The 19,259-nt window shown below is 31.1% G+C and overlaps 1 protein-coding gene across 1 annotated transcript in view; it reads left to right on the top strand.

Moving 5' to 3' along the window:
* The window catches only part of LOC142326697 (potassium channel, subfamily K, member 13-like), a 373,350-nt gene that overhangs the window by 229,507 nt on the left and 124,584 nt on the right, over window positions 1–19,259 (top strand). The window contains exon 3 of the mRNA XM_075369323.1: window positions 17,628–17,803. Within this exon, the coding sequence (XP_075225438.1) occupies window positions 17,628–17,803 (176 nt within the window). The remainder of the gene's footprint in view (window positions 1–17,627; window positions 17,804–19,259) is intronic.

The raw sequence follows: 19,259 nt of genomic DNA, 5'->3' as shown, positions 1-19,259 counted from the left end.
CTGGGTAGGGTCCAAATGTTCACGCAGTTTATTGAAAGTACATCGTACGTTAAGCACGTTATAACAATAAAATTAAATATCTCTACCATTTGCTTTCCATGTCATTATTTCTTACGTCTTACGGCCCAAATTCGCCATCCTACCATAAAAGTTACGTGATCCGTATTTATTTACACCATTTATTTATTGATTTTTGTTTTTTTTAACAACCTATTCGTATTTCTTGGTTTATGATGTTTTTATTACGTTTTTCGTTTTATTATCATTCAGTATTGATCAACTATTTCATTTAAATATACATATTTATTTATTATAAAAAAGATTTAAATTTTTATTTTCTGGTAACTTTGGAATTCCATTAACCCAACAAATATTACGTTGAAAATATGTCTTTATTAAAGTGCGCCCACGGGTGTGTTTGTTGGACGGTCTGTTTAGCTTTATTATGTAAAAACGGTTTAGCTTTAAAATGGTAAAATTTTATGAAACAGATCTGTTATTTTATCCCAATAATCTTTTCTAACGTAACTCGTTATCTGCGTATAAATTATTAAGTATCTAACAACCTACCCTTTCGGTCAATACACCTGTTGTTTCAGAAGTTATTGCAGTAGCCGAAGTAAAGTCCTGTGATAGTAATATTGACAAATATGTAGATAAGAAGATTTTAAATGAAAATATATTATTTTGTCCATTCATAGTTGCTAAGTGTAATTTTAAACTTGAAAAAATATTTATAACATGTCAACCGTAACAGAAAATTATGTACTCAAAAATCTAGGAAAAGTTCTCCATTTAATGTTTTTCTTCGTTTCTCTTGTTCACGATATCCCAATCATAATACGCTTAAATTGAACAAAATTCTTGCTTTCTATATTGCGAAAACTGGGCGCGCAAATACTGCAAACACCTGAATCAACATATGAAAATCACCTAATCATCTCATAGCAAAAGGACAGAATATAATATTATAATACAGTATGAAAATATTTGACATATGAAAAATAACTTACGTACATATATATATGATATACATTATATATACATAATTTTGTGAAAATAATTTGCATACATATATATGAACCGCTTAAAGACTGTTTCTAACATTTCAAGAAGTACTCCACGAACACAGATATCTGCAACAGATTCGTAGTTAAAACTGAATTATCTCAACAAAAAAAATATCGTATTGAAAACCAATTTTCAGCTATTTTAAATAAACAAGCTCTGATTTTTATAAGATATAATTTATGTCTAGATGTATTCTATTAATATACTAATTCACGCAGTCATAGAACAACAAAATAATTAATTGATACCGGTTAGTCGGGTGGTTATCAAAAATTTTAATTTTCCCTCAATCGTTGCTTTTGGTCTTTCTTATCACATCTAAATTATCCATGAATTAAAAAAGTTACAATCGGTTACATATACTATTTCAGATTTCTCAAATTTACATTAGAAGTACGCCTACCAACATGCACATTAACATAAATCTGGTGTTAATGAGAGTTTATATTTTTAATTTATTTTTTACTTTTGATATTTGTTTCTTACTGTTATTTTTTAAAACAAGAAAATAAAAGGTACATGATTTTTTTTCGTTTTTTAAATATGTTTACTTTTTCTTTAAAAAAAAGATACATAAGAGAGATAAATGGTATAATAATGAACAAAAAGCAAATATTAATCATACGAGTATTTAATGTAAACACCTCGCTCTCTAATGTCATTTCATAATTAATATTAAGCCTACTCCATACTTAAGTAAAACAATATTCATGTTGTTTGTCAAATATTTAGTTATTAGTATTTGGGCTTTATGAATCGATCATATTATGTCGCCCTACTTGACAGCTAAAGTTATATCTGTCCCAGCCATATGTTTCATATGAATACAATCATATATTATTATGGAATTATAATTCCCTTTATCAAACTTCCATTGCAGTTTGAATTATATATGATTTGTAATCAAGAACTTGCCAATATTTGTATTTCATTTGCAAAAATGAAACAGATTTGGAAAAAATAAAAATAAAATTACTAAATTAAATAAATAAAATTCAGGGAACATTCAATTCAACTTTACACCAGTAAAGTTGAAAATAATTTTTTTTTTATTTAATAATCTTTTCGTTTATCGTAAAACAAATTATATAAGAAATTTTCTTTAAAAGTGTTATATTTGTAGCAGTTACGGTTACCAAAAGGTATGGTATCAAAATAGCACGGCGCCACAGGGAAACAAGGTGGTTGATCCCTCTTCCATGGCGCTTGCCCAAGAAATAAAAAATAAAGGATAAGGAAAGGGTTAACCAGAGAAATTTCTTCGTCTTACTCTAGACTATAACATGAATTGTAGCTAAAAACTTGTTCAAATGATAAGATTTTTTAGATATTTGTATAAAAAATTCATTTGTACCTGTGAGAGAAAGTTATTTCCACCGTAACGTTTTTCCTTACTCAGGAAAAACTTTTAAAAAATCATAAAAAGTTTCAAGTCAATAAATAGAGACAGTGTAAAGTTAAGAATGGGGAGTAGTATGGAGATATATTTTGTCAGTCATTTTGGTAAACCTACAATTTTTATTTCCACTAATAATCAATACTTGATTAGTAAGGTATCTTATGAAAATTTTTTGATTCACTTTCTGATCTTTTAGCATTTTGTACATTTTTATATTATCGTAATTACATTATTAAATAAGAATTGCAAAATGTTGAAAAACATATAAAAGTATACATATTTTTCATATTTCGAATGTTTTCTTACAATAAATAGAATTTTTAATCTCCGATCGTAGTGAAGCGAAAAAGGGGGTTATGAATTTCACTTTTGCGGTCGATATATGTTCATTATTGTCTCCGTACCTTTTGCAGCTATCGACTTGGTTCTTTCAGAGAACTATTTTTCAAGTTCTCCAGACGGTCTTAATTAATGAAATATTTGGATCTTACAAGAGGTCACATCGGTTCGAATCAGACTTCATCTCCTTTTTTTTTTAATTTAAATATATTGATTTATTGATAATTAGCAGACCCGGTAAGGCTATATTTATATATATATTAAATGAACACAATTTAAAGTTTGATAAAATATTAACAAAATGAACATTACGGAACTTCACAAAATTAAACCTTTCCCTTTTACTGTTTTTCCCTTTCCCCTTTTCCCCGTTTTCATTTTTACCACATCCCCTTTCCATCCCTTCCCCTTTATGTTCTCCTTTTCCTCCCACTTTCCCTTTCCTTCTCTCATTTATCTTTTATTTCTCTTTCACCTTCCTTTTCCCCCTTTCTCTTTAACCTTTCCCCGTTTCACTTCCGTTCCCTTTTTCCCCTTTTCCACGTTTCCCCTTTTTTCTTTTTCCCATTTTACCCTTCTTTCTTTTTTACCTTCTTCCCTTTTACCTTTTTCGATTTTTCCTTTTCCAATTTTTCTATATTTCCCTTTTCCGAATTTCCCTTTCTCCCTTCTTCCCCGTGTATAAATCTGTCTAAGAGTTTTTTAGTCTATAGCGTACACACATATCGGAAATATTGAAATGGAATCGTAAAATATTTAGTGCAACTCCAACAGATAGCTCTGTCTTTTCAAAAAAAATATGTTTTTATCTGTCACAGGTGTGACATCTTAGGTATATAATAGTAGGTATATAAAAACACGCGAGTATTTGAATGTAACGTTGTGTCAACATTTCAAAGCAATCAGTGAAGAACTTTTGGAAGGGAGAAAATAAGTGTTTTTGCAGTGACACGACTTCATAAAGTGGTAACAGTAAATGATTTAAAGTTACGAATAAGAAAATCTAATTTTTGTTTTAAATTTAAAAAATCTACCTATAATAAACTCATGTTTTTAAATATATTTATTATTATCTACCCTCTCCTTATAGTTAGTGCCAAAGCGCTCACCCGAAATTTTTAAATCAAAGTAGTACTCTACTGGTAGAATACATTTCAATAAATCATTTACTTTTGAAACTGAATAATTGTTAGCTATTATCAGGAACTTATTTAGAAAATTCCAATTATTTTTAGAGTAATAAACAAACTGTTACTATTGTTTTAACTTTTAAGCGAATATCTCTCGCTTAGTAATTAAAACTACAGTAAAATGTAAATATTTTCATTTGGAATATATATATACTTTGAATTTTATCATCCGAAAACTAAAAAATACACATTACAAAATTATCGTTAACGTTTTCTTTAAAGAAAATTCACCAAATAATCTTGAAATTAAGCCAAACATAAAATTTACAATGATTTTAAGTTCGATGTTAATCTTTTTCCCGTCTGGAACTATATTAATTGGAGTTTGTTGTTTTACGAAATAAAAGAATTTTCTAAAGAACAAAAAAGATAGTTCAACGTACTCTTATTTATAATATGCCCACTTTTATATAGAGCATTTTACTTTTCTTTTTATTTTATTTTTTACTGGCAAAACCATTTATTATTCGCGCTTACTAAAAGTTAAGTTCAAAATTAAAAAATATTCTAAGCAAAAGAAAGTTTTTACGAGCTTGCTCTAAAATAATAACAAATACTAACGACGGGCCTACTGGTGTTTTTTTCTTTTCATTCTTCTTTGAGCTTATTTAAAGAAATAACTGAATCATAACCTTTTCTCCCATCTTTCTGACTTTTTTTTTTAAGTCAGGAAATATAAATAATTCAAGTAAATACTAAAAACTTTGTTAAAAAAAATTATCAAAAAGACTTGATTATTAATATGGGAGAAAGAGTATTAATAAAAAAAAAAATTATTAAACAACAGACATAAAACAATAAAAGTAATGAATTGGCAATTTTATATCCCATTATTTTAATAAATATATATACATACATGTTCATAAACAGTTTGTTTTAATGAAGCTTGTAATAAAGTAATAGGCAACATTACATCCCGTTATTTTAATAAATATATGTACAGATTGTTCATAAACACTATGTTGTAAGTATAATCACTGTATTGTAATGAAGTAATGGGCAATTCTACGTCCATACATACGCTTAAATAACTTTTCAAACATATAAACATAGAACAATGAAATTTTACTAATACTCTTGCCTCGAAACAATTTATTGTTTGTATGAAACCACCACATCCTTAAGCACCCCATAGTGGTAACTATGAAATTTTAAATAGTAAGAAAGTGGTGATATATAATTTTGAAGGATATTGAAAAAAAAATTGAAAAAATATATATAAGCTATGACACCCCTAACCAAAATGGCGGCCGTTTAATATTTTTCACAGCTAATTTCATAAGCAGTTTACACTACATCCCAAGTAGTGGTCTTATATGAAAAAATACATCATTTTGTAGTAGGAGCATTTAGAAATTTATTTTTTTTTAATCGTCATCGGCCACTACGTAACCTCATTTAATGGTTAATTTCTGGTCGGTCCCCTACCGACCAGAAAGAGCGTTGGTAGAGGGTTCTACCAACCCTCTTTCATTTTCAATTGTTTTCTTTCTCTCTTCTAACCATTACTTACTTATCTCTACTATACTCTCTGTTTCTTTTCAGAATCCCTTCATAATCTTGTAACTTCTTTCTGAATAAGTTGCTGTTCTTTATGTTTTACACCTGCAATTATGAGATCCTCTTTGATTTGTTTCAACCATTTGACGCTACTTTCGTCTCTACTAAACTTGTCAAAAAAACTCTTGATTAATCGGTTAGGGGGTCATTCTTGTTAAATGTCTGTAAAAGTTGTCTTTGTTTTCAAATAGTGTCTGTTTGGAGGAACAGTTCATTGTTCTTCATTTTCCAATATTCACCTGTATGTATGTATATATATATAGGTATTAGTGTGTCACTGTTGAGCAGTTAGCTCATAATATACGTCTGTAGACCACTTTCAAAAGTAACTGGGAAAAAAATTAAATAGCTGCAATTTAGGTTTGAGTTGTTACAATCTGATTTTTGTATGACAAAATCTTTCTTTTTTGCAGTTTAAAGTGATTTATTACAATCCTACCCTTTCCATTTAAATATTTAAATCATCCCCCTATGGAGCCTACTGGCGTTTAGAATGCGGTGCTCTTATATCGGAAAATAGATCATTTTGTGGTAAAAGGATCTGCTAAGTTTCATTTTTCCATATTTAACAGTTTAAAAATTATTTAAGTGATGAGAGTATGTGTGTAACATTTAAAACACCTTTTTTTTAAATTAGTATATAATTATAAATAAAATAAAACCACAGCAGAAATAATAATAATAATAATAAAAAAAATAAATATAAATATTAAATAATAGTTATTTTATATTTTAATAAAAATTAATTAATTTATAATGTACTTATAAATGTTTATTTATAAATAAGTATCTATTTACTTACTCATACACTGAAACATATCATTAATGAATAAACAATTCATACACATCCATCAGTAAACTCAGTTGTCTAAGTCATAACTTTAAATTTTATCTCAGTTTCACATATTTTTTAGTTTTACAATTATTTCATTTACTTCCACCAAAAAGATAAAAGACAAAACAATTTTTTAACTTTAATTCATTTTAAAATAAAAGTTATAATTGTTTAAAATATGAAATGAAAAAAAATGTGTGTGGGACTTGCTTTTTGTGAAAAGATTTATGTTTTCTAATTAATAAATTTTTAACTTTGTTTGCTCAAACAGAAATACAGAAATATGGTGGTTTAATTAACATTATAATTTTTATTTATTTGACAAACTTATCAAAGTGACTTACCACTTTATAAATCAACTATAATAAAGAATTTAATTAGTTATACGTAACTCTTTTTTTACTTTCATTTACGAAAATCGGTGTAAAATTTATTAATAAATTGTTTCAATTAAATGCTTTTTTTTTCACCCTACCCCCGGACCTGATCCACAACAAAGCAAAGCACAGCCCAGGGGGTTGTCTACTCAAACGGGCCTCTCCATCCGCCAGCCATAAGCCTAGTCCGACAGGTCAGCGCGCCGGTTAGATCTTTTCATTGCCTGCCTCTAACCCCTAGGGAGAGATATGCAAGCCCGACTATGTCGTTCCTGGACCCCACCCCAGAAGCCGGGACTCTGTCTTGACGCCAATGCCTCTAGTGAGAGCACCGTATGTAGGGCACTCACACCGGGTCTCGATCTTTTTCGCGAAGGGATGAGGGAGTCCCAGTGCCTCATCACTGCCGCCCATCCGTGCAAGCACAGACGAACGACAGCTCCGCAGGGGATTGTCCCTCAACCCCTCGCGGCCCAATCCTCCCTGGCTTTGTGCTGGAGTACACGTGTCACAAAGTCAGTTACCGCTCGAAATCTCTCTGCCCCTGATAACATATAGTCTATGATTGTGTCGACTGTAAAGGGCCCAACTCACAGAAGCGACGTTCAGCAGCCCACGTACGGCAGTCGAACACGACGTTTTCCGGTGTATCGAGCTCTCCGCAAGAAAGGCAAAGGAGACGTGCTCTCCTCCTGACAAATAAGTATACCCGAAACACGCCGTGGCCAGATAAATGTTTAAATTGACATACCGTTAACATAACCGTACCAATGAAAATAGATTAGTCTAACTACAGTAACATACTAATTGAAAACCCAAAAAAATATTAAATTTTATTACTAAAAGGTAAAATTCTTATTAATTTTAATATAATTTCAACCTTTATAAAAATACAGCGATGATAGAAAATTGATATTATAATAGTAATTTCAAATCTGTCATCCGAATTTATGAATTAATTTTGATAATACGGTATTTATTTTATAATTAAAGTTTAATACGCTCTTTATAAAACTATGAAATGTGATTTAAATACTAATAGATACTTGATTGATGTGATCGTAAATTCAAACGAACTAGGTTGCCTAAAAAGAGCTGCATACCAATTCATTCAAATGAGAAATTAACATACAAAAAAAATGTTCAAACAAAGCAATCCAATAAATTAGTAGTTCGATTCTTCGTATTTCTTGAGATTTTTTTTTAATGAAATTGAATACGTAATAAATAACATTCAAGCAATTACATAAATGTTATTACGTGAATAATATCATTAATCATGAAAAACAATACATCTTTGTTTAATTAAATCAGTCATTTAACAGCTGATTTTTGACGTCGAAGGTTCTGAGGTTCAAATACTGGTAAAAGTTAGTTGATTTTATACGGATTTGAATACTAGACAGTGAATACTGGTATACTTTGGTGACTGGGGTTCAAATAACCACAAGTCTCTGGAATGGTCAGCCTGAGTCTGTACAAGACTCCTCATTTACATGTCATACACATCATCCTCATCTCGTTGGGCCATGGGGGGAATTGCTTATTGTTCACTAGTTAAACAGATTGTAACGTAAACGTAAGGAAAATAAAATACAAATAATATTACTGATTAATTACTTTTTATTATTATTTACTGTAATAAAACTATAATTTTATTCTATAAAATAAAAATTGAATCTCATAGATTTAACCAATACATCAGTGCACGAAAGCAGCAAGATAATTATTATTTATTCCAAAGCCGATATCGATACAATTATACTTATAAAGTAGTAAAAGAACATAATAGAAATAAAACATTAAAACGAAAACTGTGTAGCAATAAGAAAATTAAAAAAAAGAAAAATCAGCTCGATATATTTCATGCTTTAAAGCATCTTATATATGTCAAAATTATAAAATATTGATTATGTTTACTTATATCTTAATCTGAAGCATAATATCATTTCTAGGGTCTCCCTTAAAAAATCAGAACGAACTTCCAAAATAAAAAAATGGGCTGTCAGATCATTTCTTGGCTTACAAAAATAAGGATCATGAAATCTGAAATTCTAAAAATTAAAAATGTTAACCGATTCTTTTATTTCTATTTATAGTCCAGTCAATGGGGAAAAATGACGATTTTTGAAAAAAATTAGAAGAGTTTAAGGAAGTAAATGAAATTGTTGATTAGGGTTAGTATAACTTGTTTATATGTAACCGGACAAAATTTTCGCTGACGATAAAATAGCGGCCGTTCAAAGGTGGTGAATTTTTCAATTTTGTAGGTCAAGGTAAACTTCTGTCTAGGTGAAAAATTTATGAATAAAAGTTGTAGGAATTTGCAGTACCTATATATTAAAGCCTTAAATGTTGAATCTTATTAATTAGTTACTTATTTTTATTTTATTTATTTATTTTTTTTCCGTTGCGGAGGAAAAAGCTCTGCCAGCCGCCGTCAGGCCCGTACTGACGGCAGTGCGGGGCTCTCACCCGCTAAAAAACCTCCCACCACCCCTTCTACCATGCAGGGGCCGGATCTAAGCCATATGGTATGTACAGCCCCTGCATGATCACCCAGGCACTCCACTATCCGAATCCGTGTGACCGGAAGGCGTCTCCAGGGGGCGATCGACGAGCGACAACTCCGAGGAGCCCCCGCCGCCCACCTCCAGAAGCTGGCCTCCCTTGATCACCCATCATCAAACTCCAAGCCTCCATAAATTCGCATCAACTCATCCTGCCGTCGCCTCTCTTCATTGGCCTTCTCTCGTATCATTGATGCGATCGTAGTCGAGACACACTCCCACTTGTTGCCATTGCTGAGCATTACCTCGATTATTATGTTGGCCCCCTCCACACCCTGACCCTCGAGCACTACGCGAAAGTTGCGCGATCTAGGGCAAAAAAATACTACATGCTCTGCTGTATCCAGTCCGCCGCAATCGTGACAGCGACTTGTATGGCATCTGCCCATGCTGTACAGGTAATCTCGAAAACATCCATGTCCAGACAGGAACTGGGTGAATTCGTAGCTTGTATTACCTTGCTTTCGCTCCACCCAGTTCCTGACATCTCGTATGAGCCCATAGGTCCACCTTCCTTTGTCTGAATCTCGCCATCTGTCACACCAAGCCATGTAGAGACTGTCAATTGCCTCCTTTCTGTCCCCTCCATTCACTATTGCAGCTCTCATTTGCGTTTGTAAGTCTATGGGCGGTACTCCAGCTATAACCGAAGCCGCCTCGGCGCTGATCGTTCGATACCCTGCGATGACACGTATGTTCAGCCTACGTTGTTGCATAACCAAACGCCTCACGTTCCTTGCCCTCGACAACGCTCTCAGCCATACAGGAACTCCATATAACACCACAGAAGAGTACACACTGGCCAACAGTTTCCTCTTACCAGTCTGAGGACCGCCCTTATTTCTCATCATGTTGCTCAGCGCCTTCACCACATTTTCGCCCTTTCTCGCCGCCTCCTCAACATGTATAGTAAAGGATCGGTTCCTGTCCAGCTACACACCTAAATACTTCGCGGGTGGACTAGGATGGACTATCGTGTGTACCACTCTAAAACGCAATGGATGCAGTCTGCGTGTTCCAGCCGTAACAACCACTTTCACTTTGTCTTCAGCGAGCCGCAGACCATGAGCTATTAGCCACCTCTTAACCACATCAGCCGCTTCTTCACCGGCCACCATCAGTTCTTCTTCCGTTTTGCGCACAATTACAAGTGCCAAATCATCAGCAAACGCCACCGGGGTGACGCCCGCCGGATAGCGCTGCCTTAGAACATTATCGAAAGCAATGGTCCACAAGGCCGGACCCAACACCGAACCCTGTGGGACACCCCTCTCCACCGGAAATTTCGTTTCACCACCTTCCGACCTGCCCACCACGAATCTATCCTTGAAATATTCGTGCAACACCCTTCGCAGGTATGCCGGAATTCGTCTTACTTCTAGTTCACAAAATATAACTTCCCATGGCAGCTCATTAAACGCATTGCGTATATCTAACAGCATGACCGCTCCTATCTCTCTCGACCTCCGTGTATCCTCTGAAGCTGATCGAATAACATTCATCACTCGACCGATCGCATCAATCGCTGAGCGTCCAGGCCGGAAACCAAATTGGTCCTCATGAAGTCCCCCTGCCACCTCTACGCCGTCGTTGAGTCTTCGAAGAACAAGTATTTCAAACAATTTCGCAAAGCAATTCAATAAACAAAGTGGTCGAAACGAAACCTGTGCCCCCGTAGGACCAGCAGTCTTCCTTAGCATCACTAACCTTGCACCTCTCCACCGTTCGGGTATCCATTCCATCTCCAATATCATATTCATTGCACGCAAAACCACACCAGGCACCGTCTCAGCTACAATTTTTACGACCTCCGGGGGGATTCCATCCGGCCCAGGACTCTTGCCGCCTTTAATCAACTTAGTCGCCTCACTCAGGTCTTGCAGCGAGAATGGAACCATTGAGTCCACCACAATTTCCTCCCGTTGAAAGTCTACTCCTTTCGGAAACAGTTCATCAACGCCTTTTTTCCTCAGCTCATCGTCGGTGAGGAGTGGCAGCCGTCTTCCAAACTTTTTTGTGACGATACGATAGGCATCACCCCACGGATCAATTTCCACAGCATCACACAATTGTTGCAGTTACTTACTTATTAAGCTGTTAAAAATGACCAGTTTTTACAACGCGTAAACACGTTATTTATTCCAAAAATAACGTGTTTACTATTTTTATTATTTTAAAAGTTAGCTCTGACATTCCAAATTCAATAAGTAGTTACACAAGAAAATTGGTTAATTCGTTGCTGAGATATTGTAATTTATTTGTAAAAAGATTCTTTAGGTAACTGCAATTATTTTGTTTTTTAAGAACTTTTTCGTGTCTATTTAAATGCAATCTATTATTCAAGACTTGTACTTTCAAATGGAGAAAAGTTTTAGATCAAAAATTAATGTAAAACTTTTTTAAACTTCTTCTAAAAAATGAGCGAAAAATAGAGCGTGTTCGCGCGGTAGTCGTGGAGGAGGATGCGGTTCACGGCAGCATTAATAAATGCGCGAAAAAATTTGAATTCGTAGCTTCAAATCGGCGGAGTGCGAAAAAATCGCTCTATGTCCGCAAATTTTTGACACATTCAGCTAAAATTCAGTAAAGAACAAGATATTCAGTAAAGAAAAGAACATGTTTCTATTAATGTAATAGTTTTTCTTCAAGCTGTTTATTTAATTCAACTTTAGAAAAGGTTGAAGACGAATAATCGTTACATTTTTTGTGGTAAGAAAATTAATTTTTTTAATAAATAGTAATCAATACAACTGTGATCCCCCCGGGATTATATATATATACATTATTTTATATACATATATTTATAAATATAATATTTATTAATTTTTTTTATATTAAATATTTTAATAATAAATATTTATATTGTATTTTTATTTATCAAAATTTGAGCTCAAAGCTTTCCCGGATGAAACGTTCATAACGTTCTGTCATAGAAGATTTTGTGTGATTATTATATGAAAAAAGCGCTGCTATCAGAAACAAAGATATTTCCATTTCTTAACGACTAGAAGTCTCACTGCTTAAACACACTAATATTATGGTTAATAAATTTTGTATCCTGGGAAATTTATTATAATGTTTGAATTGTGTTCCCTTTTATTTATCTAGGGACGTTTAACCGAGAGCATGAAGGTCTCCGTGGCGCGAGTGGTAGATTTCAGCCTTTCATCTGGAGGTCCCGGGTTTGAATCCCAGTCAGACATGGCATATTCACATGCTACAAAAATTGCCATCTCTTCTCATCCTCTAAAGCAATATATCTAACAGTGTACCGGAGGCTAAAATAAAAAATAATAATAATGTAATTTAGTACGATAGCTTGTGTTTTCAGGAGATTAATTAGATTATTTTTAAAAAATACTCATTTTACATAAAGAATAAGAATACTTATTTTTACATAAAGTAAAAGAACTTTTGAAAACTTAAGTCTGCTTTAGATAATCACAACAGTTTGTAAAATGTAATTTAACCCTTTTAAACCAGTTTTATGGTTGTGACTATGATTTTCTAAAAATAAATTTTATTTATATTTATTAGCACAGAAAAAACTTTGGTAGCAAATTGTTAATTATTATTACTATTTATATGTATAAACTGCTCAATACCTATTAATATGTTTTTGAAATCAAATTAATATATTTCAAATAATTTTTCGCGACTAGTTTTTGAGAATTTTATAATTTATGAATATATTTTTTCCAATATTTTCTATTGTGATAGATATCATCGTTATCACACGGAACCTTATCGCTGATTTAAATATTATCGTAGGATTAGTTACCCCTAAAAGAAAGGGGATTAAAAATAATTTTAATCCTTCAAATTTATAATTTTTAAATATTTCCGTATTATTTACTGCTAAAAAAAAAACTCTTTTTTTATGTGTTTTTGTCAAAGTGGTTATTACCACTTATGAGGTAGAAAACAATTGTTTACTACATCATTTAGAGAGATACAGCATAATTTTCTTTGTAATTTCAAAGTAAATGTTTTTTGAAATAGTACAAAATACTACTACCGCTTGAGGTGTTCTTTTTACAACTTTATGTTACCTTCACAGCCCAGGATTAATTTTATAACTTCTTTAACACATCACTACAGAATACATTTTATTAATATTTTATTTTTACAAGAATCATTGTAATAATAATAATAATTTTCAACTAAGTAAAGATTCAATTTTAAATTGTACAAAAATGCCGCGAAACTTCATTAACATTGGTGCCAGTTATTTTAAATTACAATATTAATAACAATTACTATCGTTATTATTAGTACAAAAATTAGAAATTCTCAAACTAGGAAAAACAAACTAGATGAACCATGATTATATTTCCTTACAGAGAATTTCTGCTTAATTATTGTTAGAAATATAAACACCATCGAATGTCAAAGTTGAATTTCTAGAAAACAATTCATCATGTATAACGTGAAAATGGAAACCCAAGCAGAATGAGCACGTGTTGCTGCCATAGTGTCGACTTCATTTGTCACGTACTTCAATCTCTTACATCGTATTTTATGTTATATATCGACAATACTGACATGAAGTAAAATAATGGTCGCAGAAAAGCGTTTACTAAATCGGAAATATATACGACTTAACTCTTGTCAATATTAATACTTTTAATATTACTGTTAGACGATGTTATACAACAAAAGTTTTAGACGCTACATAAGTTTTAGTACTTTTATTTTAACGAGAAAGATACGCCAATATAATACCACCTAAGTTAATTACAGTACAATAACTTTGTATTTTGGGTTATTTTGTTTTTTCTTTAACCTCATTTCCAATCTGGCACTGTACTACAAAGAATATCAACAAAATTATAAAAGAAAATTATTAAATGTAAACGTATACTGGTATGAAAAAATTATTTTATAAAGGTATAAAATTATTTTAGTCATCAGTCATTTCACTGGTCTTTTTCTTTTTTGTGCAATCATTTTCTTTTTTGTGCTTTATCTTTTAATTTCTGTTGAGTTTGAAAAGACAGTAATTATGTTATTTACTACACCTACAACTTAGCTGTTAGTTCTATGAACTCCCACCTTTATCTTTCTATATAGTTTTTTACTCTCTACACATCCCTCTATACCAAATGAATTAAACTTCAGTGTCTTCACAAGTGACTCAACGACCTAAAACGTCTCTTTACGAGATTCTGATGTAATCTTCTCTCTTCTCCTGTTTGTCTTAAGATTTCTTCATTTTATATACTCTTGACGCATTTAATTTTCAACAACTTCCTGTAACATCATATTTTTAAGTTCTGTACTCATTTTACTTTTTCTATCGTCTACATTTCATTACTATAAACCGCATAGGTATTATTAAGAATTTTTTTTCTAATTCTTAGAATTATATTTATTACTAACAAGTTTCGTTTCTACATTAAAATTCTGGCTCCTCTTGTTTGAGCCAGACTGTTTTTGATCTTTATTCTTCGTTGACCCTTTGTTATTCTACTACTTAAATTAAAAAATTCATCCATTTCTTTATTGCGTTAGCCTATTTTAATATTGAAATCCTCATAATCCTTTTTTATCTTACACTTTTTATTTTCATACCAAAATTTTCTTTCAGTAATAAACCCATTCTACTTAGAATCTCTTTTAGTTTATGATATGGGTAAAATTTTTTGAAATAATATAATAGAAAAAAATCGAATGTGGACAAAATATGACATCCTTGTACGTCTATTAAATTACATATACACATTTTTTTTTTTAAATGAAAAGTACATAAACTTTTATTTCATTAATAAATTAATTTCATCATTAATAATTAATTTTATTTTCATTGTTACTACTGAATTATTATTTATCGTAATTTTTTCTACAATCACAGATTAATAATTACGAATCAATATATTTAAATTTAAAAAAAAGGAGATGAAGTCTGATTCGAACCAACGTGCCTTTCCTTTATAAAATCCAAATATTTCATTAATTAAATTTTTATGTGGCTATAACTCTGAAACCAGAGAAAGTAAGTACCACTTATTAAACATCGTTGAAAATCTCTCAATGAGAGCTTTTTACTGCAGTTAAGAAAAAGTTCAAAATTCATTTTTTTTTATTTCGGGCTTTTTTGGATACTTTTGGTTCAGTCGATAACAATCAAAAGGGAAGTTGCAACAACTAAGTTTTGCAACAGTCCGAAATCCAAAATTTCAACACCTACGTCTAATCGTTTTTGAGTTATGCGAGATATATATGAACGTGCGTACAGACATATACTTCTGTACGTACGTACGTACAGACGTCACGCCGAAACTAGTCAAAATGGATTCAGGAATGGCCAAAAAGAATATTTTCGTTGAAATCTGGAAACCGAAATTTTTCACGATCACAATACTTTCTTTACTTCGTACAAGGAAGTAAAAAGTTACATTTTATTGAAAAGTTACATTTTTAATACACTGAAAATACATATCTTAGAATGAAAAACAGTGCAATGCAGATGATTTGATCTTATTTTCAATCCCCTATTAAAAATTTTTAGGTTTAATTTACGTGAATTTTACGTTTACAACTTAAACAAAATATAACGCTAAAAAATGTAATTCACCGAATACTTAAATGATAAAAGTTGAAATAATTTATTTTCACCCTGACATCATATTTAGAATCATAAAACAAACAACCGTTTTTAGTTGAAAGATTGAAGCAATAAATAATTACAAAAATTTATTTAATTATATTTATAAGTAAAACAGTGTGTTATAACTTCTAACTTCATCTGGTAAGTTTTCAAAATTGCTCTCATCCAGATATCGATTAATTTAGACATAAATATCTTCTAAAACCTTAAATTGAATAAATTGGGTCAATAAAAAGTTCCTATTCTTAATGGTAGAAAAATGTATTAACCTCTAACACTCTATTAAGATTTCTACCGGATAATACATCACGCAGAATGAAATAAATTTTCAAAAATTCAAGTTGAGAGATTGAAATAGTGATACATTAAAAAATTTTACTAAAATAAAGTTTTAATCAATTGAAGGTTATTTGTATTAATTTTTTTTTTATTTAAGATAAAAAAAAGTATTTAAAAAATTTTCGTAAAGTTCAACCCTTTTAGAGAAATAACATCCTCTCAATATTTCCCTATCTTTTCATTCGATTTAAAGAAAAAAAAAAAACAAAATATAATTAATTACTCCTATTCAGAAGATACAAGACATTTACACATACAGATACTTATAAAATATTGTTTGTAACCAATAATATATTTTGCTATTTTTACTTAGATAATTTTTAATCTTTGAAAACTATAAATATCTGAGGGGAGAGATGCTCACTTTTTATCAAATTATAATATTATAATAATTGGATTTGAAAGTGTTAAAAATTCCAAAAGTAAATTGAACCAAAAATTCCGACAATAAACAATAAAATTATTATTTTACCATGGTAAATTATTCAAATAAATCCGATTCAAAGTCACAGATTCATATTTCTCTTTAATGCTTTTTATTATTCTTATATCTCCCCATCTTAAATCGTCAACCAATTTAGTCTTCCTTTTTTTTATTTCGCTAATAACAAAAAACAAAAGTAATTATACATTTTTTACTATTCTAATTCTTCTCTCCTTCCGATATGTTTGATTTTATTTGATATTTTAACTCTTTTTACCGTATCTTTAGATATATATATATATATATATATCCATTTTATGGGAAGGAGTAAAATAAAGAAAAACTACTTACGTAGAAAACAAACAGAAAGATAAATAAGAGTAAAAGTTAAAAAGTAGGATATGTATATAACTTTAGTGGAAACGAGATTCGACGTGTGAAGTAATTTTCAAGAAATATTATGAAAGATATCCAGAACTCAATTTGATAAGGATTTCCGTAGGATAAAAGTAGGTATATAGAGTTACACAAAACCATTACAAACTAACTTTGAAAATGGAATGTTTGAGTTTGATATTTATAGTTTTAAATGGAATACATTTTAGCTAACCTCTTTACAAAATTTGTTTGTGAATTTATTTATAAAAGAAAGAATAAATATGAAAAAAATAATCGGTAAAAGGAGAAGTTTATAACAATAATAAGGAAAAAACTACAAATAAAATTGAAGATGTAAGAATATGAAACTAAATTAATTGTACAGTGTTAACTCTCCGATTTTAATTTTTAAATAGTTTAAAGTAAAAAAGAAATTACTTAATTACAATTGGACAACTGAATATGAACAGTACAGCACCATACTATAGTATGTATATAAACCGTAGTTTTTATACGTTTGTTTTCTTATTTTTAGGTTATGGAAATACTACACCACAAACAACAGCAGGAAGAACGGCAGTGATTGTATACGGTTTTTTAGGATGTTCGAGTGGTATTCTATTTTTTAATCTTTTTTTGGAAAGAATAATTACGCTATTGGCCTACATATTACGCTCATTTCACTTGCGAAAACTGAAGAAACTTAATAAGGTAAGAAATAAAGTTTATTTATTTACATTTTTTCTTTTAGATTTTGGCCTCTGAAAGACCACTTCCAATCTTCACCTTCTTTGAATGATGATCTGCAAAGCCCACGTAAATGTAATAAAGGTCATGAAATGGTATTGGAATTTTATAATCGTCAGATATAGAGATGTGCGAAGCACACAATGCCGTGAATATAAACAATTACAACAGAACACATTACTATTGTGGTCAAAACTGCCGTTTCGTAAAATATTGTTTTTTTTATACATCGTAAAAAGTGACCACCTGAAATTTCGCGAAAAGAAAGTTGAAGTTAATAAACCTACAACAGTAGATTGGAAAAATTATAGATAATATAAAAGGTAGATAATTACTTGTTAAAAAATCCAATTCAAATTGCTGGTCCAGGTACTAAAATAGAAATTGACGAGAGCTTATTTTCTCGTAGAAAAAAATCATGTTTACCTGTCAACTTCCTGAACGGTGGGATTTTGGCGGCATTGGTAAGAAAAGTAGAAATAGTTTTTGCGGCTGCTGAAAACAGGTCGGCTAAACAACTTATCTATTGTTTGACAATTTTATACTAACTTCTTTTTCTGTTTAGCCTCCGGAACCACCGGAAGATATTACTTCAGAGGAAGAATGAGGATGACATGAATGAATTTAAATGAAGTGTAGTTTTGTATAGTCTCAGGTCCACTATTACTGCTGGAATCAAAACGAACGATTTGTTTTGATTTCACCAGGAATGCGTGATTGATTGAAACCCAACCACCAAAGAACGACGGTATCCACGATCTACTATTCAAATCCGTATAAAAGTAACTTTACTAGAATTTCATTTAGAATTTTAGTTTTATTCTACCTTGCATAATGATAATACTGGACAAGTGAAAGGCCTAAAATCAATTGCAAAACATAGATTATGAACATAAAACCGTGACACATAAGTTCACTTTTGTTGACCCTGATACAGAAGCTCATACGCAAACATCAGAAGGCACTTGGAGAATGGTAGAACACCGTAACAAAGTGCAGTAGACAGCATTATGGACGTTAATTGATTCGTAAGTGTAAGTTTATGTGGCATCATCTACAGGAGGACAGTGATGCATTCTAAAGAGTATTTTATGATATTTTGTTCTATTGGCCTCCAGAATAAACGTTAGTTCTTGGTTAATCATTTGGTAAAATCGTAAAAGTTCGATATAGGCAGATAACCGAAAACATCCTTATTTTTATTCGAGTAAGAAATATGAATTCTACAGAAAATAAATTAAAATTTTATTGTAGTAGGGAAGCTAACTATTGCATTACAAGCTGATGATGATATCTAGCGGTTGAATATCTATCAATCGTTGGCAAATGTTCCAAACAATTGCCCTTTTAATCCGTTCTAGAATTACGCTTTTTTCTACAATGTGTCTTTAAAATATCAATTATAAAGAACATCCGAGGA

This window comes from Lycorma delicatula, chromosome 6 (assembly GCF_047948215.1).
Source record: "Lycorma delicatula isolate Av1 chromosome 6, ASM4794821v1, whole genome shotgun sequence".
Taxonomy (NCBI): Eukaryota; Metazoa; Arthropoda; class Insecta; order Hemiptera; family Fulgoridae; genus Lycorma; species Lycorma delicatula.
Note: the sequence above shows the minus strand (reverse complement) of the source record. Positions and strands in the feature narration are given on the sequence as shown.